A 26,828-nucleotide genomic window follows, 5' to 3' on the forward strand; every position below is an offset into this window, starting at 1 on the left:
GACAGTGCTTAATTATTCGGACACCATTTAAAAATGCTTTACGATCATGATTTTTTACTGAAATGAACAGGATTGACGCAAACGTAAACTTTGATGACCAGCTGTAAACAACAGTGTACGAATGTAAGCTTTTCCAGAGAAAACTGCTTTCAAATATCCGCACCGCAAAAAGTTAACATTGTGTGTGCTGGGGGATGACGTCATACAGCGCACGCCAGTTATTTGAAGTGCGACGAGGTACAGATTAAATAAGAAAAATATTCTGCCTATTGCAGACGACTCTTTTTGTTTGCTGATCGAAACAGATGTAAAAAACATGTTTTAGAATTCTGTACTACCCTCAGTATTTATTTAAAAGATTTAACCAATTTCTGTCACATACCAATTAATACAATAGAGAAAAAATGCCAACATTTTGCAGCCAAGGGAAGCAGTTTATTAGATAAAATCGGCGCAGTGTCATCATAATGATCTCCGTAGTTGTGTCAAAATGTATAACGGACAGCCGCAGAATCTACATGTAAGAAAGAATAATTTTAAACATTAGTTTTTGCTCAGATAAATTTTATTATATTAGATCTATTGTAAGTTAGAAACTAGTCCATATGATCACGTGATGAACAGATAATAAAATTTTATTCGGACGGAGATTTTTGTATATATTTACAGGACTGTATTTGACTGCTTTACTTCAAACGAGGTCATGTTTATTGTTATTTTTGGGTGCACATATTCGTTGCATTTTATACCCAAATAGTGTCCGAATATTTAAGCACTCTGAAGGTCAATTTTGACAGCTTTTACTGTCCCAATTCGGATGACATTTTTATGATGAAATCGGCAATATACGAAATTATTGTTTTGCAAAGAGGTTTATAAAGAACCTAAAATTATACAGTTAAAATTTTATGCACGTGTGGTTTCATAATGCAAAGTTACTGTCAAAAACCCAACAAAAGTGTCCGGATTTAGGCACTGGACCAGTAATAAGAAAGTTTCAAGTAAATGCAGGGTTTTTACAATAAAACTTTCTAATTAAAGTTTACTTCTTTTCAGTGTTGTTAGAGACTCTAAGTCAGATGTGTTAACACAAGAACGGAGAATAAATAATGTCAAACCAGCTCATCAGAAAAATTCTTGACAAAATGTAAGCAAAGGTTAGAATTGATAACGGAACGTTTATACTGCTTATGTCCATACCTTAATCTCATACACTATACTTACTAGCAGCAAAATTTAAAGAATGTATAGCCTTTCTTATAACCATTTAGCAAAATGTAGTCAGATGAATGATCGTATTCACAGCCCCTGGTCAGATAGCCACATTTTCCATAACTAAACTTTCTGCTCAGGACAGTACAAAATTAAGTCATGCATAAGAAACATATGTTTGCATCTTTTTCAAAATGTAATACTAAATGACATGCTCTTACTTGAACTGATGTGTGGCCGCTCTTCCAGACCATTAACTAAACTATGTTGATCCTCTGTACCAGAAACTGCACTTTCTCTTGTTTGATTTTTAGCATTTGAAAGATCTGTTTTGGTGTCTTGGCCTGCAAAGTTACACAGAAATATAGGCATATCTGTTAGATTAAAACCCAAGTTGCCTTTCCTATTTTCATGGCATAGAAAGACTCTAGGTATATTAGGCAACGGATGCTCATGCTTTACTTGGTGTATATAAATAGGCTGATAACCATTTCATACATGTATGTTGTCTATAAATATTATATATAGCATGACAGGATTATTATGCACACCTTCCAATATTGCAGAAATTCAACATTTTCAACGTATGTTTTTTTTATTGAATATACATGAAATAACTCAGGAAATGCTGGTACAGACGTGCTTCTTTTGTACTTAGCTTCACACTTCAAGTTTACAGTTTTTGTAAAGTTTCAAATATCATAATAGATACAAAAGGGCCATTATTGCATTAAGATGCTCTCCTGACATTGACCTTTTGACCTTTCATAAATGTCATGACACAATGTATCATTAATGCAAGAACTTTGTTTAATGACTTCATGAGAAGTTGTGAAAAGATTTGTTTGTATTCTTGGCGCAAACATTTGAATAAGCTTGAGGAATGTTCATATGAGGATGATGCAGACCGAATTTGGTGAAGATCAATCAACTGGTTAATGAGAAATTGTTTAAAGCTATTTTCTATCTTTTAGCTCTTGCTGTCCCTAAAAGGAGCCAAACACAACTTGAAGATGCTTTTGTAGAAAAGCGCATGTCTCCCCCAATGCATAGTCATTTAGGCAAAACGTCAATAGGGGACAGAAGCGAAAGTCAAAGAGACACTGATGGTTGGCTGCAATAGGGATCATCTACTTGGCATGTCCTATCATTCCACTAAGTTTCAACATTCTGGACCTAGTGGTTCTCAAATTATTGATCGGAAAGAGTTTTCTATGTTCAGACACCTTTGATGGAGTGACCCTAAAAACAAAAGGGGTCATCTACTCTGTAAGTCCTATCACCCTATGAAGTTTGAAGGTTCTAGGTCAAATGGTTCTCAAGTTACTGACCGGAAATGGATTTCCATTTTCTGTCTGCTGCCACCTTGATCTTTCACAGAGTGACCCCAAAATCAACAGGGGTCATCTACTCTGCATGTCCAATCATCCTACGAAGTGTCAACATTCTGGGTCAAATGGTTCTCAAGTTACTGACCAGAAATGGTTTTCCATGTTCAGGCCCCTGTGACCTTGACCTTTAACAGAGTGACCCCAAAATCAATAGGGGTCATCTTCTCTGCATGTCCAATCATCCTATGAAGTTTCAACAATAATCTGCTGAACAACCAAAATGGCCCCTTAAGGGTCCACCCCCTTAGTTTTAGACACATTGTGTAATTGGTCATTTCTTGAAAACAAATTTTTTACCTCCTCTGAGGCCCTATGATTCATTTACAGCAAAAAACAAGAGGCCATGGCCTCTTGTTGTAGACTGGCCCTCTGGTCACCTGTGGGGCACTAAAATGGCCCGCAAACCAAGTTTAGCGGCACAGTGTAAAACATGTTTGACCTAGTGATTTCATGGAAACAAATATTCTGACCAATTTTCATTAAGATTGGACCAAAAAATTGGTCTCTTGCGATAAAACAAGCATTTTCTTAGATATGACCTAGTTTTTGACCCTAGATAACCCATGTTCAAACTCGACCTAGATTTTATCAAGGCAATCATTCTGACCAAAATTCATGAAGATCAACTGAAAAATACAGCCTCTATCACATACAGAAGTTTTTTCTTTGATTTGACCAAGTGACCTAGTTTTTGACCTCAGATGACCCATATTCAAACTCGACCTAGATTTCATTAAGGCAATCAACCTGACCAAATTTCATAAAAATCAATTGAAAAAAAAACAGTCTCTATCGCATACACAAGATTGTTCTTTAATTTGACCTAGTGACCTAGTTTTTGACCTCAGATAACCCATATTCTAAATCGACCTAGATTTCATCAAGGCAATCACTCTGACCAAATTTCATGAAGATCAATTGAAAAATACATCCTCTATTGCATACACAATGTTTTTCTTCGATTTGACCTAGTGACCTAGTTTTTGACCCCAGATGACCCATTTTCGAACTCGGCCTAGATTTTATCAAGGTAATCATTCTGGCTAAATTTCATGAAGATCAGTTGAAAAATACAGCCTCTATTGCATACACAAGGTTTTTCTTTGATTTGACCTAGTGACCTAGTTTTTGACCCCAGATGACCCATTTTCGAACTTGGTCTAAATTTCATCAAGGTAATCATTCCGACCAAAATTCATGAAGATCAATTGAAAAATACAGCCTCTATCGCATACACAAGGTTTTTACGTGATATGACCTAGTGACCTAGTTTTTGACCCCAGATGACCCATTTTCGAACTCGGCCTAGATTTCATCAAGGTTATCATTCTGACCAAAATTCATGAAGATCAATTGATAAATACCGCCTCTATCGCATACACAAGGTTTTTCTTTGATTTGACCTAGTGACCTAGTTTTTGACCCGAGATGACCCATTTTCGAACTCGGCCTAGATTTCATCAAGTCAATCATTCTGACTAAAATTAATGAAGATCAATTGAAAAATACAGCCTCTATCGCATACACAAGGTTTTTCTTTGATTTGACCTAGTGACCTAGTTTTTGAACCGAGATGACCCATTTTCGAACTCGGCCTAGATTTCATCAAGGTTATCATTCTGACCAATATTCATGAAGAAGAATTGAAAAATACAGCCTCTATCGCATACACAAGGTTTTTCTTTGATTTGACCTAGTGACCTAGTTTTTGACCCGAGATGACCCATTTTCGAACTCGGTTTAGATTTCATCAAGGTTATCATTCTGACCAATATTCATGAAGATTAATTGAAAAATACCGCCTCTATCGCATACACAAGGTTTTTCTTTGATTTGACCTAGTGACCTAGTTTTTGACCCGAGATGACCCATTTTCGAACTCGGCCTAGATTTCATCAAAGTTATCATTCTGACCAATATTCATGAAGATTAAATGAAAAATACAGCCTCTATCGCATACACAAGGTTTTTCTTTGATTTGACCTAGTGACCTAGTTTTTGACCCGAGATGACCCATTTTTGAACTCGGCCTAGATTTCATCAAGGTTATCATTCTGACCAATATTCATGAAGATTAATTGAAAAATACAGCCTCTATCGCATACACAAGCTAAATGTTGACAGACGACAGATGACGGACGACAGACGACAGACGACGGACGACAGACGCCGGACATCGAGCGATCAGAAAAACTCACCTGAGCATTGCTCAGGTGAGCTAAAAACAATGTCTCCCTCAGTGGGGATATTACGGATAACCCTGTAATATAACCTTTTTTAATCTTCCACAATGAATTTTACTACATACAAGTAACTAAGATAATATAAAAGAAAACTAAGTTATCAAAAATTAACACAGTGTTGTTGTATATCCTAGTCTTGCTTGAGTGATTGTATAAATCTCAAACTTGTTTATCTCAATTCTCGAAGACATTTTTAAGTCCAATCCTGAAAAAATGTGATAAAATATCATTTTAAGTCAAATTTTGTTTATCTCAAAGTAAACCCTCGATCCCTTAGAATTCAACTATATATATAGGGAGAGATTTAAAATGTTAGTATGAAAATAACAGGCTTGTATCACTTTACGAGACAAAGATGAAAAAAAAGAACTAGCTAACATTCTTACCGTTAGTGTCATGGCCTATTTCTGATGTTGGGTGAGTCGCAGCTTGATTTGACTGTGCTTCAAAGTTTCGGATTTCACCAGATCTATTGGCTTGTCCACTACCGTCCTTGCACAGTCCACCTGCAGACACTGGTCCAATTTGTCCACTTTGTACAGCATTGTCTCCAGATCCAACCTGGACCGAGAACATTCCAAAGTTTTGGCCGAGGTCTATTTGTCCTGGTACAGGTACAGTAGCTGCAATAACATCAGTACTATCTACATTATCTCCAGCTCCAAGTTTCACCATTTTGCCATCAGAATCATGTTCTGGGGTTACCATTCTGATGTTAGCCGGAAGATCCTTAACTGACTTCATATATTCCTTCCCTTGAGGTGGAGGCCATATATTGGATGCCGTCATCTCAGATGCTGCTGAAATGTAAAATTCTGTATTTTGCCGTAATGTAATAACCACATTTACATGTACTTTAGCATTTTTGTATATACATTATAGTGCTTGATAAATACTATAGCTCAACTATAATATTGTATTACTTAGTAATAGCCTGCAACTGATATGTAAATGTTGCTCTACTATTGACACAAAGACCACAATGAGTGAAAAAAATGTCACATTTTGCCAAATTTGATTCAGAAATGGCCATTTTTTTGCAAAAAAAATAATGTAGTATTCCCATTTCCATAGTAACCAGGACTGCTCCATATCTTTTCACACAAAATTCTTCCTATATAGCTTGAATATTAAAAAGGGTTCAAATAGGAAGTAATTCTGAGACTAAGAGTTTTCAGCCCCTTCTTTAATTTTCTGGTTGTTACAATGAACTGAAGTTAATTTTAAACTGTTAACATTCTCAATAATTAACAATTTATAAACATTGTTTTCAGATTCTGATATAAACAAGAGAGCAATGGCGGTCCTAGATTGCTCACCTGAGTTTTGTTGTTTGCCTGAACAGCTTTGATAGATGGTTATGTGAGGAAAATGTCAGAGTTATTATTTTGAAAATAGTGCCGGCGTTTTCTGACAAGAATACTAAATAAATACAGACAGGTATTGTGTGTGTTGGGGAAGTGTTTGTAAAGGGTCACCCAAGAAACATTTGTATAAAATTATTTCAAAATTGGGGCCACAGTTTCATACAAGAAAATTTTCCAAAGTTTCCAAAATATATATATATGGAAAAATGACCACACCCCCTGGCGGCTATCTTTTTTGAGGAATCGGAATAATTTGAACAACTTTTGTAGAGGGTAACACAAGGATCATTTGTGTGAAATTATTTTAAAATCAGGCAAGCAGTTTCATACAAGAAGATTTTTTAAAGTTTCCTCAATTAGAAAAGTAACCATGCCCCCTTGATGGCCATGGTTTTTAATGAGTCGGAATTATTCAAACAATCTTGGTAGAATGTTACATACACAATTTGTGTGAATTTTTTTCAAAACCAAACTAGTGGTTTAGATGTAATTTTAAGATTTTTCTATTTTTAGCTCTGGTGGTCCAATGTGCAATCAAGCAAAACGGTTGAAAATAATTGGAGGAAGACCACACAAGAAACATCCAGGCCATGTTTCATCAACTTCCACCACATGGATTCAGTAGCGGTGTTGTTTGAAGAGAAGTGTGAACAGACGGACACCAGATGGTGAATGATCACAATAGCTCACCCCTAAGCACTTTGTACTCAGATGAGCTAAAAAGCATTAATTTAACTAACCTCTAGACTGGACCCTGCTGGGATTAGCTACTGGAGGCCAAGCCCTTATTTCAAATGGTCCTTCCTCTTGACCTGCCTTCTCTGGTGTACTTTCTGCGTCAGTTAGGTTTTCTTCATGTAAACAACACGTATAAATAATCTGTATTATTCCTCTTAAACTACAATCAAACCTGGTTATTTTCACAATGCATAACTTCTTTTGGTAATTGTTTTCTTTACTAAATGAATCAATTGTCTAATTTAATCGTTATAAAATGTGTGTTGTTTTACAGACTGATACTGGTTGGAAAAAGAACTTCCATGTAAAGTAAGATACACTTACCTGCTTCCTTTTCTTCCAGCTTGTCTTCTTCTGGTAAAACAGGAGCTTCCACATTCCATTTATCTTCCTCAAGAATATCAATGTCATCAGCATCATATCTCTGAAGGAGGCCTTCTACTGGCTCCTCTGATACTCCAGATATTATATCAGACAGCTCAGACAAGAAAGACCTAAAATATACATACCTAGACTAAGTCCTGAAAACTTCTTCCATCATATAACTTTCTTTAGCTTCAACAACTCCTCTTAAGTGATAATACAAGATTCAGTTACAACTTGATGGTGGTTTAAGTATGAGTTCAACCAGCTGATTAAAGGAATCATTGTAAGGGCAAAAACCTGAGCATAAATATGTCATTCATTGTTGGCTTAATTTATACATTTAACAAGTGAATGAAGTACTGCCATGCAATACAAAGTCCCCTACTAGAAGGGTGATCAATTATCTCAACTGCAGTATAATCTAATGATCTTATATCTGTCAATGATGTACATATAATATTGTCATGTTCTATACTTAAATATCCAGACATGGACGAAAAAGCTATATACAGGACAAGAAAAGTGACCTAAAATATTTTAGACTGGACAGAAAAGATCAATGTTGACTTTTGACCTCTGAGTGTGACCTTGACCTTTAAGCAAATGGTCTGGGTTTTGTGCAAGACACATTTGTCTTATTATGGGAAACATCTGTGCCAAGTAATACTAAAATCCTTATGGATGACTGGTATGACCAAACAGGAAACCTATTGGCCTTTGACCACCACATGTGACCTTGGCCTTTGGGCTATTGGTCTAGGTATTGTGAACCACATGTCCTCTAAGTATGAGAAACATTTGTGCCAAGTAATATTGTAACCCCTCAATGGATGGCAGAGTTCTAGACTGGACATGAAACAGACCCTGTTAGTTCATAGCATGTTACCATCTGACTTCATAATGTGACCTTTACCTTTAACCTAGGGGTCTGAAAGTTGAGCAAGACATGTCACCTTTATGGGGAATATCTGTGTCAAGTAATATTAATGAGAAGACAACAATAAGCTATCATAGCTTTCTGTCCAATTCCTTAACTAATGTTTTATAAATGTTTAAATAAAATATGTTTAAACTAAGTTATATTAAAATCCCTAGATAGATGGTTCAGTTTCAGACCTGACAGGAGAAAAGCCATCTTGGCCTTTCACCTCCAAGCGTGAACCTTTGAGCTATGGATCCGGAGATTTCTGACAAGTAATATTAAAATCCATTGACAGGGGTTGACAGGGGATAGAGTTATCTACCAGACACAAAATTGCAGATGGACAGATGGAATGACAGATGGAAAAGTACAATCCCACAGTCCCTGAAACTGGTTTTCAGTCATAAGGGACTCATAGATTAAAGAAGTCTTTCATAGGGGACTCATAGATTAAAGAAGCCTTTTCATAGGGGACTCATAGATTAAAGAAGCCTTTCATAGGGGACTCATAGATTAAAGAAGCCTTTCATCATAGATTAAAGAAGCCTTTCATAGGGGACTCATAGATTAAAGAAGCCTTTCATAGGGGATTCATAGATTAAAGAAGCCTTTCATAGGGGACTCATAGATTAAAGAAGCCTTTCATACGGGACTCATAGACTAAAGAAGCCTTTCATATGGGACTCATAGATTAAAGAAGCCTTTCATAGGGGATTCATAGATTAAAGAAGCCTTTCATAGGAGACTCGTAGATTAAAGAAGCCTTTCATAGGGGATTCATAGATTAAAGCCTTTCATAGGGGGCTCATAGATTAAAGAAGCCTTTCATAGGGGACTCATAGACTAAAGAAGCCTTTCATACGGGACTCATAGATTAAAGAAGCCTTTCATAGGGGATTCATAGATTAAAGAAGCCTTTCATAGGGGACTCATAGATTAAAGAAGCCTTTCATAGGGGACTCATAGATTAAAGAAGCCTTTCATACAGGACTCATAGACTAAAGAAGCCTTTCATACGGGACTCATAGATTAAAGAAGCCTTTCATAGGGGACTCATAGATTAAAGAAGCCTTTGCAACATTAATAACAGCACTTGTTTGACAGCAAACACTACCTGCTAAAAACCCAGAGTTCAATGATGCTTGATAAAATCACAAAAAAAAAATAGATTGCCTAGCAGGCTTTAAAGCATTAAATACTTACTAAATAGATATATTTAACACAAACCTGAGTAAATTGTTACAATCTGTATTTCCCCAACTGAAGTATCTCGCAATTTCCCTTACAATCTCTTTGAAGTTAGTCAGATGTTCCCGGTGGAAGTAGAATTCTGGAAGATGTATTATACATTTCTCTTGCTGGATGACAAATGTGTCATTTGACAAGTTTGGTAACCAGTAGCTCACTTCTAGATGGCCCGTCTGTGAAATCAAATAAATTCATATTTAGACCTACTGTAATTTCAAATGATATCATTTTGTTTTGAGCAAAACATACAGTTTTGACAATAAAAGTCTTTAAAAAAAACATGTTTATATCTGAATGGCATACATAATTGATAATGATGATGAAAATGAAGTAAACTGTTACTTAAGTCTAAATAGGACTTTTACTGATCAAATCTTTCCATTCATTTTGATATCTTGCATCACTGTTTAGTACTTCCTTCTTGCACCTTTAAAACATAGTATGAATAATTCAGAATACTTTGACACTGTCCATATAAAACAAAGGAAAAAGCTATATATTTAAGCATATTGTTTACTCCAGACCCTCAATATATTCACACATAACAGAAATGCACTTTTCCACCTGGGCTATCTATGACCTGAAAGCCACAAAGTACTCTGCCCTTTAGTATACTATACAGACACTGATACACTACACTACCAGGGGCACTTCTGGAACTGTAGCAACACCCAGCAAGCATTTTTTTTCAGCAAAGGAAAGAGAAACAAGTTTTAGATCAGAGGAGGAAGAAATTTTTTTTAAAGGAAAGCTAGATGTGTGTACATAGGACACAGGTGCCCCCCACCCCCCCTTTCCTGTACATGGTTTCATGACTCTAGGTGAAATATTTTTTAAGATGTTTGCAACACAAACTTTTAAGAACTTTATGTGTATTTTTCACTAAGTGAAGGACCCAAATTCTGGCCTAGCTGAATGAAACCCTAATAGAACACCAGTTGCACAACTTCACATGCTATAAAACAATCCTCTAATGATTTATGATCCTCAAGTATATTTTGAGATACATGGGGCACAAACATTTTTAACATGCCAAGGGCCAAAAAGTGAAATAAAACAAGGCAGTCTAAAAGACACCGCCACTGTTATGGATAGTGAAAGGGTTGATTGTACTGGGCGGAAGCATTGATGTTTTTTTTATTAGATTTTATAGTCCATGTACGACAACATCCATGAATTTGAAAATCCTTCAAGGGGTTTAGGAGATACAGAGTGGACACAAAATGGAAGGCTCAAACCTTTGACCTTGAGTTGTGACCTTGACCTTAAGCCAACATGGCTGACTCATGAGTTCTGCACATCATCATGATGAGGTGATCACTTGGCCCAAGTTTCATGAAAATCCTTCAAGGGGTTTAGGATATACAAAGCGGACAAAAAATGGAAGGCTCAAACCTTTGACTTAAAGAGTTGTGACCTTGACTTTGAGCTGACATGGCTGACTCATAAGCTCTGCACATCATCTTGATGAGGTGATCATTTGACCAAAGTTTCATGAAAATCCTTCGAGGGATTTATGAGATACAGAGCGGACACAAAATGTTACGGACGGAAGGACAGATGGACGGGGACCATTCCTATAACACCCCACCACTTGTGGCGACTCGTGGCTGGGGATTAAAAAAACAACTCAGTTGTACAAATTCACATTCTGGATAATATTCCTGTAATGTTTCATAATACTTTTGAGATACATGCGACACAACTTTAGGCCTTTTTATGCATATTTTTGACTAAGTCAAGGACTATAACTCTGGCCTGGCTGTGTAAGATCCAAATTAAACCCCTGGTGCACAACTTCCTATGCTGAATAACAATCCTGTGAGGTTTATGAAAGGATGCTGATGTTTTAGGGCCCACTACACCAGGTAGATCTTGGACTCTAGATTCTCCTTTAATAATATTCTTATCCATCCATGGACAGTGGCTTTGGGTGGGGAATAATCACCATAATGTTTTAAATTCTTGCAGACTCTGCCTGACTGGTATATTAGGAGAGCAATGCATCTTTCTGTAGGACCTAATTTCCTTCCTGCCTGGAGCCTCTATGCTTACAATAAAATACCAGTGTATACAAGTGTGGTGTGTTAAAATGCTTGTAAGTCAGCTATATCAAAACAAATTATCTTGAAATTTCCTATGTACATGAACCTCCCAAGACATTCATTGTACTTGTATACCTGTTTGTATTTAAGGACAGTACTCTCAAATTCTTTTTGAATTCCCATCATAAATGCCAACCCCAACAGATGTTTTTCTTTGCTTACAGGACCACATTTATTTCATTAATGGTTAATCTGACGGACAATCAATTCCAAGTATACGTTTCATATACATGTACAGTGAAACACTGCTCGCTCGAGCATCGATGACTCGAGCACCCGGGTTCGCTCGAGCAATTCATGTGGTCCCGGCCGATTTCCTTCTATTTTCTATGTGAAATTACCATGGCTGGGTTGAGCATTGATAACTCGATCGCTCGAGCATGACACCTGGTCCCTGTGTATTAATTTACTTTTTGTTGCTTATGGCAAACTCGAGCAGAGGTGTCAAAATTTTTCACACCTTTGGCGGCCAGAATGTATCGGTTATATTAAAATTTTCGCAAGCTGTGAGAGTTGCATGGTCTATTCCCCGACTATCTTAAATGTATATTTGTCGGTATATTTGACCTGATAATGAGATCAATTACTGACGAAAGGTGGAAGAAAATTTTTACTGATCAAAATTGTTATTAATTATTACTTTTTTCTGCGGGATCGAGGAGATAATTATGAGGTCTTAATATTTTAATCAACAGTTGTTTGCACGCAAATAAAGGAAATAAGATAGCCTTTTCATAAAATTGAGACAATAATTATGAGATCTTAATTTGGAGAAGAAAATTGCGAATTCGATTTCAGTATTTAAAATAAATAAAAAAAAAACAAAAAAAAAAACATGAAAATAAAATGTCTTAGCTGTTTCTTCACATGTGCCATTTACGATCTATCATAAATAACGTTTGCAATATGTTTTTGTGAAAACGTCACGAGTGTGTTATTATTAAGCATCACCATTTCTTCTGCAAATGGTCTCGATGACAATTGGTAAAACAAACTTCAATTTTCTTCGTATGTTGGTCAATGTTTGGGTCGCTCGAAACCATGGATAACTCGAGCATTTTGCTCATCCCCTTGCGACCTCGAGCGAGCGGTGTTTCACTGTATAATGTCTTTATTGTAAGAAAGAAGGATATTACTTTTAGTGTTTTCATCATCAAGTAACATTAATCACTATAAATATTGACCTGGTAAAACTTTCCATCTGCCAATATTTTTCTGATGTTAGTCTGTTCCAAACTTTGGTAAACTTCATCAAACTTTGCAGTTAAATACTGCTGAAGAACTGGAACTATTTGGCTGAAATACTTCTGCATTTGTGGACAAGGTGATATCATTTCTGGAGTTGGTCTAATATCCACACATTCACTTAATTTCTTGATACTGCATACTTCAACCACAACATTTATCATTTCCGGCTGTATATGACAATCTGCAACTATTAAAAGAGAAACAAGACCTGTCAATAAGACAGCACAATTTACTATTTTACAATTTCTTAGTGGAACAAGGGCCATAACTTGGCAAAACATGTGTTACTGAGGGAAGTACAAACTTAAGTTTTATTTTATTTATTTATTTTGATGGGCTTAACAAGGCACCGACGCAATTATAGGTCATATGGTGACTTTCCAGCTTTGATGGTGGAGGAAGACCCCAGGTGCCCCTCCGTGCATTATTTCATCACGAGCGGGAACCTGGGTAGAACCTAACGGAGATCTACATAATTCCCTTACAAGTCAGTTTTTTCACACTGAAACTTTTCAGTTTTTAAAGATGGAGGAGACTCTATGTGCTGTTCCTTGCATTATTTCATGCCCAGGTGGGGACCTTAGTAGAACCATCAACATTACCTAAGCCTGCTGAATGGCTTCCTCATAATGAAAGAATAATACATCCCAAGCAAGTTTTTGAACCACGGGTAAGAACAAATGCCAACTGACATTAACCACAGGGGTGAGGGCAAACGCCAACTGACATTAACCACAGGGATGAGAGCAAATGCCAATTGACATTAACCACAGGGGTGAGGGCAAACGCCAACTGACATTAACCACAGGGATGAGAGCAAACGCCAACTGACATTAACCACAGGGGTGAGAGCAAACATGAACTGACATTAACCACAGGGGTGAGAGCAAACGCCAACTGACATTAACCACAGGGGTGAGAACAAATGCCAACTGACATTAACCACAGGGGTGAGAGCAAACGCCAACTGACATTAACCACAGGGGTGAGGGCAAACATCAACTGACATTAACCACAGGGGTGAGAGCAAACGCCAACTGACATTAACCACAGGGGTGAGAGCAAACATCAACTGACATTAACCACAGGGGTGAGACCAAACGCCAACTGACATTAACCACAGGGGTGAGGGCAAACATCAACTGACATTAACCACAGGGGTGAGAGCAAACATCAACTGACATTAACCACAGGGGTGAGAGCAAACGCCAACTGACATTAACCACAGGGGTGAGGGCAAACGCCAACTGACATTAACCACAGGGGTGAGAGCAAACATCAACTGACATTAACCACAGGGGTGAGAGCAAACGCCAACTGACATTAACCACAGGGGTGAGAGCAAACGCCAACTGACATTAACCACAGGGGTGAGAGCAAACGCCAACTGACATTAACCACAGGGGTGAGAGCAAATGCCAACTGACATTAACCACAGGGGTGAGGGCAAACATCAACTGACATTAACCACAGGGGTGAGAACCACAGGGGTGAGAGCAAATATCAACTGACATTAACCACAGGGGTGAGAGCAAACGCCAACTGACATTAACCACAGGGGTGAGAGCAAACGCCAACTGACATTAACCACAGGGGTGAGAACAAACGCCAACTGACATTAACCACAGGGGTGAGAGCAAACGCCAACTGACATTAACCACAGGGGTGAGAGCAAACACCAATTGACATTAACCACGGAGGTCCCTTTACCATGTTTAGACTGATTAAAAGACACACAAGTAAATAAATATTAGCAAATTTAAGTTTCATAGTTTTAACATATAAAACAACACTATTTATACTGAATGCTTTGCAATCAGGTTGTAGCAAAATATGTCTGTAAGAATATTTGTCGGAAGAACCCCAGAATGCAACCAAAGCAAATTAATAGCTGACTTTGTTCGATCAAGTTTGTTAGAGGTAATGAAAAGTGCAACACTTTCATCCCACTAGCACTAGCTGAAGTGGAACTCGATGATAATACAACATGAAATGGACACCATGATCTCAGTACAGAGCAACTTTTACTGACAAAACTAACACCAGAGATAGTTAGGAAAATTCATTCTATCTGACAGCTTCAACACAAATCCTACTGCACCTTTACTCCTATGTCCACGCTGCACTGTACCACCTCTACCTGTCCGTGATGTTCTGTTTGTCTTATTTTCCATATCCAGAAAGTGAACACCCTGTTTATCAATAAACATTTTCTCCCATTCCCTATTGTCAGGGATCATTGGTTGGTCTTCTAGACTCACCCAAACCTGTTTGTTTGTTGGAAACACCTGTATATGCATTAAAAATGTTTGTATTTGTATCCATTACTTGTTTATTTGAAATATCGGTTGTAAAGCGTAATTTCGTCAGTTTTCCCCATTACATAAATGGGATGGGATATATGAAAACTAAATGATGAGCTAGAATACTGCTGTAGAATATTTCACAATTTTCCATTCACCTTATTATTTTGTATATTTGACAATACTGTTAAGGGGAAATGTTAATATATAAGACTTTTCATCATGGAGACAATTTCACCATTGATATTATTATAATTATACTATTTTCTAACTGTTAAGTTATTACCAAATATTACATTTAAAGATGAAAGTGTATTTCCATATACCTTTTGTTTTTTCAGCTTTCTCTTTACAAAGACTTTAAGTGCGTCAAGGGCATTATTGCCTGCCTGTCCACCGGGTATACCGACTGGGGGAGTAACCAACATTTCACCAATTGTAGAGAAGATATATAGTACATCATTTAAAACATCGGTTTCCTTTGGTGAACTTGTACCACAAAGTAGGCTCAGCAGTTTTATATATTCATCAAGCTTTGGCTGCACATCCAATTTAGCCTCTACTTTGAAGACTTCGATGAGATCTGTGCTGTCACTGTAAAACTCAGCTATGGTCGTTTTGTTACAAATCTCCGAGTGGAATTCTTCAAGAACCCGTCTATGCTTAGCAAATAGTCCTGTCCTATCAACCAACCAAATTTCATTTTTGTTTAGCATTTTCCCAGGTACCACTATATCTCTTGCAACATTCACAGCATTTTTATCTGGTACAAAGAACACTGGTTTCTCTTGTAACAAATTCTGAAATTCCTGTCGTGTTAATTGGGCACTTAGATATCGGTAGACATTTTTCATGTGTTCAAGTGTTGTACAAAACACAGCTGGTAAATCTTCATCCTTTCTTTCACTCCACTGCAACAACAGATCTTTTACTGTTTTCACTTCAACAGAATTTCTGATGCCAAGAAACTGACAGAATGATCCTCCGATGGTTTTAGCATTCAAATAAAGAACTTTGTCAAACAGAAGACTCTGTACAACATCAGATTCAATGTATAAACCAGAAGGTTGTTTCATCACAATCTGCTTCTCACGCTTCAAGAAGCCTGTTACATCTTGTGCTGTCATGGTTTCCACAGCCGGCAACCAATCAGAAGTACGCAACAAAATGCTGAAGGAGGAGTCAGTCTCTTTTAACTTGTTTCCATCTTTATCTAAAACTTGTACCTTACAATATTTTGAAAACCGACTATCCCAGTGGCGGTCTAAATATGTGAACAAGTACCTCATTTGATCTGCAAACAGAAGATCGCTTCCATAACGGTTGTTCTTTATAAGGCCTTCTACCTCAGCACTGTAATAATCTTGTACAATAAACTCGTGCTCTTCTTTTGGCCATAAGACACTCTGACTTTTCCATAATGACTGTTCCTGTCAGATATATTTAAATGTGTAAACCATAAAATCCATTTGCACACCAAAAGGCATACACCAAAGACATTTGCATAAATTTTCAAACAATACTGTAATATAATGGGGTAAAAGTCTGAAGAACATCCAACACTGCAAGCAGAAGTAGTACAACATTATAACAGATTTTAAAATAAAAAGATGAGTATATGATAATGACTGTGTTTAGATTCAAAATTTAACAGTAAATCTTACAAACCAGTTCATCTCTTTTAATGTGTATGTCTTTCTTCCTGAATGAGAGAAAATCCTCAACCCCAAGCTTCCTCAAGAAATTTTGCCAACTGATGACCACAGACTGAGTACATGGGTTAGGAAGGTAGCAAGGATCAACCAGCGTCCAGTCATAACCTGCAATAATACAACTTTAATTCTATAAATAGTCTATAATATCTGTAAATTATTTCTGATGAATAACTTTAAATTAATGTGTTAAAATGAAAGTTGTTCAGGATTATGTCAGTTTAGCTGGATGAGAGCATTGTGCATGAAAATCTGTTTGAAAATATTTGAGTAGAATGAACTCTGCACGACTTATGACATTTCCTCAGAAATCAAACTGTTACAACTGTGGTTCGAAATAATTGTTACCACTTACCAGCTGCTTGTGATATGCATTAGTACAAGTATAGGAGTTAATCCAGTTAGATTCACATCCCTGCCCGCCCCTGTCTAAAAGCCCCGCTCAAATTTTTTATTGGTTAAAAAAATATAACAAATTCCAGATATCCAAAATTTTATATCTTTCTTAAAATTGCATAAATCTCTTATTAAAACAGTATGTTTGATAAATTATGATGATGCAAAGACAGATTAACATTTTTTTACAGTTTGTGACATTATACATTACCATGATATTACATCTTATTAAAACAGATGAGAAATGTTCATGAAAAAATTGGCAGTATATGACACTATTAGCAAACCTTTCATTCTCAGAAACATTTAGAAAATATATTTCTTACCTAAATTTGATTGTCATAGATCTTCATTGATTTTTGTCTAGACTTAACAACAGGGGTATTTACGCTTGTCAATAAACTGACAGTGAGGAAGCCATCCAGCTGGCTTACGGAAGGTCGGTGGTTCTACCCAGGTGCCCGCTCGTGATGAAATAATGCACGGAGGGGCACCTGGGGTCTTCCTCCACCATTAAAAGCTGGAAAGTCGCCATATGACCTATCATGTGTCATTGCGACGTTAAAAAAAAAAAAAATAAAAAAAAAAAAAAAATAAACTGACAAGCCATTTTCACGTACAAAGCAGGCAGTAATACCGCACTATTTAATCAACAGTTGGTCAACATTTTCATGAGTCAATCACAATATATATATTCAACATAAGCCTTAAGTGAGATTAACTGCACCATTATCAGTCCCACTGGAATTGCTTAAGGTAATTCTTCATGTTTAATAAACCAGAAGTGATGGCGTAATGTCATTTATCCGGGTAGTAGAATAAAGCATGGATTCAGTATACATAAAGGGAAAATCATTTGTAAAGATATTAAAACAACAATACTACTATCTTTCTAAAGACAATATATGATGTTACAAATGTTGACATGTTAAATAATTCTAAGTAATGTCTTAAAAAAGCTTGAAATGTGGATTTCTTTAATCAAGAGGGAATATCTCAACAAGAGGGCCAAGATGGCCCTTAGGTCGCTCACCTGAGAAACAAACCATAACAGTGTAAATATGCTTGACCTAGTGATTTCATGAAAACAAATATTCTGGCCAATTTTCATTAGGATTGTACTAAAAATGTGGTCTCTTGAGTTTAAACAAGTATTTTCTTTGAAATGACCTAATGACCTTGTTTTTGACCCTAGATGATTCATATTCAAATGTGACCTAGATTTTATCAAGACAATCATTCTGACCAAATTTCATGAAGATCAATTGAAAATTTCAGCCTCTATGGCATACACAAAGTTTTTCTTTGATTTGACCTAGTGACTACTTTTTAACCCAAGATGACCCATATTCAAACTCGACCTAGGTTTCATTAAAGCAATCATCCTGGCTTAATTTCATGAAGATCAATTGAACAATACAGCCTCTACCGCATACACAAGGTTTTTCTTTGATTTGATCTAGTGACCTACTTTTTGAACCCGGATGAACCATATTCAAACTCTATCTAAATTTTATCAAGGCAATCATTCTGACCAAATTTCATGAAGATCAATTGAAAAATACAGCCGCTATCGCATGCACAAGGTTTTTCTTTGATTTGACCTAGTGACCTACTTTTTGACCCCAGATGAACCATATTCGAAAATGTATTTTAAATTTTGTCAAGGCAATCATTCTGACCAAATTTCATTAAGATCAATTGAAAAATACAGCCTCTATCGCATACACAATGTTTTTCTTTGATTTGACCTAGTGACCTACTTTTTGACCCCAGATGACCCAAATCTGAATTCAATCTATATTTGATCAAGGCAATCATTCTGATCAAATTTCATGAAGATCAATTGAAAAATACAAGCTCTATCGCATACACAAGGTTTTTCTTTGATTTGACCTAGTGGCCTAGTTTTTTATCCCAGATTACCCATTTTTGAACCTGGCCTAGATTTTATCAAGGCAATCATTCTGACCAAATTTCGTTAAGATCAGTTGAAAAATACAGCCTCTATTGCATACACAAGGTTTTTCTTTGATTTGACCTAGTGACCTTGTTTTTGACCTCAGTTGACCCATTTTTGCCTCCATCGCATACACAAGCTAAATGTTGACGGATGACAGACGGTGGGGACGCCGGACATCGAGTGACCAGAAAAACTCACCTGAGCATTGCTCAGGTGAGCTAAAAACAAACATATGCAGGGTTGCCACTTTGTTGAGAAAATGAAATTCCCTTACTTTTCCCTGACTAAACCATACTTTTCACTGACCAATACCACCATTTTTCCGGCATCCTCCGCCCCTACAGCCATCCAATCCACCCTTTTATATTATTTTGTTTCAGATATAACAAACTTTCATTAACAAATACCAAAAATATATACAATCTTCAAAATTCCAGAGTTAACATAAAAACGAAATTGATTCAAACACATTTAAATTATGTTTATAAACAATTACACCAAAATGTGTTTGGAAATACTTATAAATACTGCTTGAAGACTGCCAAAGCCACTGAACATTTTAAACATTGAACCAGAATTTCATTTTTCCCTGACTTTTCTAAAATTTCGTTTTTCACTGACCATTATCAAGATTTCCCTGACAATTCACTGACACTGAAAAAAAAAATAAAAAAAATTCCTGACTTTTCAAGGTAAGTGGCAACCCTGATATGGACCTACACATTTAATTTCACTATATTTTAGCCCGTATGTTTTTTACAACAGTTACTGTATGGAGTTTCAGTAAGTTTGTGAGAGGTTTAAAGAGTAGGCAGTTAAAAGACACAACAACATACACTGATATTATCAAATTAGCAATTTTTATGTAATTTGTCAACTTTTAAGCATGATTTGACCTCTGGTTGCCCTTGTTTCAAAAATAATAAATAATGAAAATAAAAAGTGCCGACACACCCCATTCCCCGCCCCCATCCCCCTACCTTCCCCACCCCTAAAATCAGTATCTCACATGAGCACTATAGAATCTATAGATTTACTTTCTCTGGCCTTAATAAGTAAGTTCTCCCTTTTTATCTGTTCAAGTTTAAGAACATGGCTTACCACTGAAGATTTCTTTCAGATGGATTTGGTTCCCATATTGTGGAGGGAAATGCACTGGTTCCAAGCTTGGATTTTTAAAGCCTTTGTTTGTCATTACCACAGCAACATCCTTGAACTCATCAAAGTTGCAAACAGACACCTGTTTTTCTGTTTGACCTTTTACATACACTAAATAGGATACCAGTGTTTCTGGCTGTTTTGACTGTATCAACAAAAAACATTTAGACCTTTTCATTATCAGGAAGCAAAACACAAATACATTTTTGCAAAAATCCAATATAAAAACATTTTACTTTTATGACTAATATGCCAACTTGTCTTAGTAAAAGACCTGCAAGTTTAAAATATAGTATGGCAAGAGCTCGTAGAACACGAAATGCCCCTCTTGATGCATTCAGTAATTGCACAAGGAACAGAAATTATTTGGTCACTGCACACAAAAGTTCTACTGTTCTGGGTCAATGTGACCTTAACCTTTGACCTACTGACCTCAAAATCAATAGGGGTCATCTAGCTCAATATCAACATTCATGATCCTAGGCCCAAGCGTTTTTGAGTTATCGTCCAGAAATGGTTCAACTGTTACGGCCAATGTGACCTTGAACTTTGACCTACTAGACTCAAAAGTGCTGGTCATGACCAACCTCACTATCAACTTTCATGAACCTAGGCCCAAGCATTCTTGAGTTATAATCCAGAAACTGTTCAACTGTTCCAGGTCATTGTGACCTTGACCTGTTGATCTCAAAATCAATAGGTGTCATCTGCTGACCATAATCAACCTCACTATCAAGTTTCGTGATCCTAGGCCCAAGTGTTCTCAAGTTATCATCTGGAAATGGTATAACTGTTCTGGGTAAATATGACCTTGAACTTTGACTGATTAACCTCAAAATCAATAGGGGTCATCTGCTGGTCATGACCAAACTCCCTATTAACTTTCATGATCCTAAGCCCTAGCGTTCTTGAGTTATCACCTGGAAACTGTTTAACTGTTCCGGGTCACTGTGACTTTGACATTTGACCTACTGATCTCAAAATCAATAGAGGTCATTTGCTGATAATGACTAATCTCCCTACCAACTTTTATTATCATAGAACCAAGCGCTCCTGGGTTATCATCAGGAAATCATTTAACTGTTCCGGGTCACTGTGACCTTGACCTTTGACCTACTGATCTCAAAAGCGAAAGGGGTGATCTTGTTGGTCATGACCAACCTCCCTATCAACTTTCATGATCCTAGGTCAAAGCGTTCTTGAGTAATCATCCAGAAAACATTTAACCGTTCTGGGTCACTGTGACCTTAACGTTTGACCTACTGACCTCAAAATCAATAGTGGTCATCTGCTGGTCATGACTAACCTCCCTATCAGCTTTCATGATCCTAGGCCCAAGCATTTTTGAGTTATCTGATAACATTTTCAAAATTCAGGTAGTGCAACTCTTAAACTGATTCCTTAAACATCTATGATGCTACACATTTTTTCTACAAATATATGTCATTCAGACCAGGTAGTCTTCTGGTTTGTTTCAGAGAAATCCTACAAATATCAGCAAAAATTTCACATGAACCAACATTCAATTATTTATACCATGAATTAATGACACTGATATCAGAAAATAACAGTTGTTTATTAAGTCTTTGTGGTTATCCTGCTTACCTTCCACAAGTCAGACTTAAGAACTGGTAATATATGATGATTTATCACATCAAAGGGAGATAACTGTTTGATTCCTAGTCTCTGTAAGAGTTTCTGAACCTGACTGTTTACTTCATCATCACCTGTGTTCAGCAATAAGGGGTGTATGCTTTTCACATCTTGTTGTAAATAACATAATGGATCTGAAAGGTAACCATATACAATGATGGTAACTTTTTGCATTACAGCAGCATGTTGATATAAATCAAAATTACTGATATGGAATCACTACTGGCAGTGAACTGATTAACTGTAGATAGTCAGTGCCTGTCCGTGCTGGAAATAATGCCTGGGATATTATCCCAAATCGCTAAGGTCACCCTATGACACAAACTGTTTTGGCGTGACGTAAAAAACATCAGAACAGACAAACAATGCTTCTAGTATATCAAGCAAGCAAATGTAAAATAAGAAAACTCTATACACCTTTATTGTGTCCTAAGGGTATATAAAGAGCAATAAGAAATTAACAATATAACTGGCTAGAAAATGAAAGAGCAAAGAGGTATTAGCTTGTCAAATAAACTACAATATTTATCAAAATTCAAACCTTTTTTGTTCTGTCTGTCAGCATTGGATATTTTTACTAGATAGAACACTGTTTTGTCTTGCAGCAAGACAAGTTCTCCATCAGAGAGAGGAAACATACGATGTGATTTAAGTGTTGTCAGTATCGTATCGTCGTGGTGAAATTCATCCAAGCTACGATATAAACATGCCATCCACTTTGAAATCAGGATTATGTCTTCCTCTTTGCCTATTCAAAATGTGACAAAATGTTGTAATAATTTTTGTGATGTCATTTGTAATGTAATTTAGCAGAATAATAAAGAATAAAGATATTTCTGTAATTCAACTGATTAAGAAATAAAATTATCTTAAAGTTACATCTTTATTTTTTCTAAAGTAAACATTTTTATATCAATGTGCAATATTAAAACTTACTACAATGTGTCCCCTTGTTCAGTATAAGGGCCTTTCCTAGCTGGAACAAATGGTCAGATGTCAGGGTCTCTATGCCTAGGCAAGAGGTCAAGGCAGGATTCAATATGGCAGCAACATCGCTATGAAGATAGAACAGATTCAAATGTTCCTCAAGTAGGTCAGCTGTGATAACACTCCGTACTAGTGGATCTCGAACCCTCACTGTCTGAGATGGCATTTTCCAGTTTATGACTCCTGGTCATGTATCAAAAAAATCCAAAATAACAATATACACCCGAAATTTTTTATCACAGGAGGAGGAAGTAAAATATAAATAAACTAGAAGATGCTTTTGTAGAAAAGCGCATGACTCCCTCAATGCAAAGTTGTATAGGCAAGAAGTCAATAGGGGACAGGAGCGGAGGTCAAAGAGACATTGATGGTTGGCTGCAATAGGGATCATCTGCTTGGCATGTTCAATCATCCCATCAAGTTTCAACATTCTGGTCCTAGTGGTTCTCAAGTTATGAACTGGAAACAGTTTTCCATCTTCAGGCCCCTGTGACCTAGACCTTTGATCAAGTGACCCCAAAATCAGTAGGAGTCATCTTCTCTGCATGTCTAATCATCCTATTAAGTTTCAACATTCTGGGTCAAGTGGTTCTCAAGTTATTGATTGGAATGAGCTTTCTATTTTCAGGCCGCTGTGACCTTGACCTTAGCTCAAGTGATCCCAAAAACAATAAGGGTCATCTACTCTTTAAGTCCTATCATCCTATTAAGTTTGAAGGTTCTGGACAAATGGTTCTCAAGTTATTGGTCGGAAACTGTTTTCCATGTTCTGGTCCCTGCGACCTTGACTTTTGATCAAGTGACCCAAAAAACAATAGTGGTCATCTATGAGATACATGTTTAATCATCCTATGAAGTTTCAACATTCTGGGCCTAGTGGTTCTCAAGCTATGAACTGGAAACAGTTTTCCATGTTCAGGCCCCTGTGACCTTGACCTTTGATCGAGTGACCCCAAAATCAGAAGGGGTCATCTACTCTGCATGTCTAATCATCCTATTAAGTTTCAACATTCTGGGTCAAGTGATTCTCAAGTTATTGATTGGAATTAGCTTTCTATTTTCAGGCCCCTGTGACCTTGACCTTAGCTCAAGTGACCCCAAAAACAATAAGGGTCATCTACTCTTTAAGTCCTGTCATCCTATGAAGTTTGAAGGTTCTGGACAAATGGTTCTCAAGTTATTGGTCGGAAACTGTTTTCCATGTTCTGGTCCCTGTGACCTTGACTTTTGATCAAGTGACCCAAAAAGCAATAGTGGTCATCTACGAGATACATGTTTAATCATCCTATGAAGTTTCAACATTCTTGGTCAAGTGGTTCTGAAGTTATTGATCAGAACGGTATTCCATGTTCAGGCCCCTGTGACCTTGACCTTTGATCTAGTAATCACAAAAATTATAGGGGTCATCTTCTCTGTAAGCCCAATCACCCTATGAAGTTTGAAGGCTATAGGTCAAATGGTTCTCTGTTTATTGATCAAAAATGAAGTGTGATGGACAGATGGCCCCAGTGACGACCTTTCATGGAGTAAAACCACAAACAATAGAGGTCATCTACTCTGTAAGTCCTATCACCCTGTGAAGTTTGAAGGTTCTAGGTCAAATGGTTCTCAAGTTACTAACTGGAAATGGATTTCCATGTTTTGTCAGTTGTGACCTTGACCTTTAATAGAGTGACTCCAAAATCAATAGGGGTCATCTACTCTGCATGTCCAATCTTCCTATGAAGTTTCAACATTCTGGATCAAGTGGTTCTCCAGTTATTGATCAGAAATGAAGTGTGACGGATGGACGGACAGGGCAAAAACAAATATTATGTCTCCCCCAGTGGTGGGGGGAATAATAAATATTTTTCTGGTGTGTGTATCTGAGAGAGGATCCAATATGGTGTTGTGTGGTTAGGGTTTTTTGAGCAGTGGCAAAGGCACAAGAAACGAAAAACAAGAGGGTCATTGACCCTAAAGCGCTCACCTGTGTACAAGGCTTCAAGCGTGTTTATGTAACATACTGGTACAAGTACAAAGTTAGATTTCTTCTATGTTAGCCTAATAAAAGTATATTATATACATGTCACACACATTGTTGAACTTAGGGCAATAATTTGAACAATTATGATAGACTGTACAACTCTGATATCACACGTCAAAAATCAAGACTCTACCTATTATTGATTCAGAGAAGAAGATTTTCAAAATGTTTCTTATTTATAAGCCTACAGTAAGTACATGTCACACACAGGGGCCCTTAGGGCAATAATTTGGACAATTATGGTAGAGAGTCACGCCTTTATATCACATGCCAAATATCAAAGCTCTAGAGAGAAAGACTTTTAAAGTCTGATAGCTGAAAACCTATTTCTAACCAAGAAACCCATATGTTCAATGAACCAAAACCATTGAACAACTTTTAAGGAGGGCTACCCAGAGATCATTTGTGTAAAGTTTCATCGAAATCCATTCAGTGGTTTTGGAGATGTGTTGATGAAAAGTGACCATGCCCTCTGGCGGCTATGTTTTTTAACGAATCAAAATTTTGAACATTATTTGTAGAAGGTCACACAAGGACCATTTATGTAAAATTATTTTAAAATTGGGCTAACAGTTTTATACAAGAAGTTTCTACTATATACATATGGGAAAAAGTGACCACGCCCCCTGGCAGCCATGTTTTTTGACGAATAATTTGAACAATCTTGGGAAAGGGTCACACAAGGACCATCTGTGTAAAATCATCTTAAAATTGGGCCAGCAGTTTCACACAAGAAGATTTTTAATGTTTCCACTATATACATATATATAGGGAAAAGTAACCATGCCCTCTGACACCTATGTTACATGTATTTGACAAATCAAAATAATCTGAACAATCTTGGCAGAGGGTCACACAAGAACCATTTGTGTAAAATTATTTTAAAATCGGGCCAGCAGTTTCACACAAGAAGATTTTTAAAATTTCTACTATATACATATAGGGAAAAGTGACCACGTCCCCTGGCAGCCATGTTTTTTGACGAATCGGTATTATTTTAATAATCTTGGTAAAGGGTCACACAAGGACCATTTTTGTTAAATTATTTTAAAATTGGGCTAGCAGTTTCACACAAGAAGATTTTCCACTATATACATATAGGGAAAAGTGACCACACCTCCAGGCGGCCATGTTTTTTGACGAATCGGAATAATTTGAACAATCTTGGTAGAGGATGATATAAGGACCATTTGTACTAAATTATTTAAAAATCGGCCCATCGGTTTAGAAGGAGATGTTGTTCGAAGTTTTTTCTATTTTTAGCTCTGGCAGGTGCAACCAAGTGGAACCGTTTGAACAACTTTGGTAGAGGACCACACAAAGAACATCTTGGCCAAGTTTCTTCAAAATCCATTCAGTGGTTTTGGAGTAGATGTCGTTTAAACACAATTGTTGATGACGGACAACTTGACGGAGGGACGCAAGATGGACGACGGTCACAGCGTGATCACAATACCTCACCATGAGCACTTTGTGCTCAGTTGAGCTAATTAAATGGGAGGGGCTATATGTGGGTGGTGGGGGGAGGCGGGGGAGTAATGTGAACTCTTCAAAATTTTTAAGTTTTAAAATTGCACTCTGGACACAAAATTCAAAGGGCAGATGTGAACTCAATTTGTGACCTTGACCTTTGACCTACCAAATCAATATCTTTAATGGTTATTAAGTTATGCTCTTGAGGACAAAGTTAACCTTTGAGCTCCATTTGTGACCATGACCTTTGACCTACTAACTTGGTACATGCACTCTGCACATCGTCAGTAAAACTCAGTTATAAGGAACTCGTCAGG

General features: G+C 37.0%; 1 protein-coding gene across 2 annotated transcripts in view; it reads right to left on the bottom strand.

The window, feature by feature from the left end:
* LOC123549155 (uncharacterized) overlaps nucleotides 1–26,828 on the bottom strand; it is a 97,075-nt gene that overhangs the window by 9,015 nt on the left and 61,232 nt on the right. Inside the window, exons 22-34 of one of the 2 annotated variants that reach the window (XM_053545669.1) lie at nucleotides 22,962–23,195; nucleotides 22,567–22,773; nucleotides 21,978–22,159; nucleotides 20,316–20,517; nucleotides 16,812–16,963; nucleotides 15,470–16,573; nucleotides 14,942–15,128; nucleotides 12,777–13,027; nucleotides 9,467–9,660; nucleotides 7,276–7,445; nucleotides 6,954–7,064; nucleotides 5,233–5,643; nucleotides 1,434–1,556 (exon numbers count right to left, since the gene is read on the bottom strand). In XM_053545669.1, coding sequence (XP_053401644.1) covers nucleotides 1,434–1,556; nucleotides 5,233–5,643; nucleotides 6,954–7,064; nucleotides 7,276–7,445; nucleotides 9,467–9,660; nucleotides 12,777–13,027; nucleotides 14,942–15,128; nucleotides 15,470–16,573; nucleotides 16,812–16,963; nucleotides 20,316–20,517; nucleotides 21,978–22,159; nucleotides 22,567–22,773; nucleotides 22,962–23,195 — 3,528 coding nt within the window. Of the gene's footprint in view, nucleotides 1–1,433; nucleotides 1,557–5,232; nucleotides 5,647–6,953; nucleotides 7,065–7,275; nucleotides 7,446–9,466; nucleotides 9,661–12,776; nucleotides 13,028–14,941; nucleotides 15,129–15,469; nucleotides 16,574–16,811; nucleotides 16,964–20,315; nucleotides 20,518–21,977; nucleotides 22,160–22,566; nucleotides 22,774–22,961; nucleotides 23,196–26,828 lie in introns of both variants that reach the window. The other variant, XM_053545668.1, reaches the window with a different exon arrangement.

The sequence above is a fragment of the Mercenaria mercenaria genome, chromosome 6 (genome assembly GCF_021730395.1).
Source record: "Mercenaria mercenaria strain notata chromosome 6, MADL_Memer_1, whole genome shotgun sequence".
Lineage (NCBI taxonomy): Eukaryota > Metazoa > Mollusca > Bivalvia > Venerida > Veneridae > Mercenaria > Mercenaria mercenaria.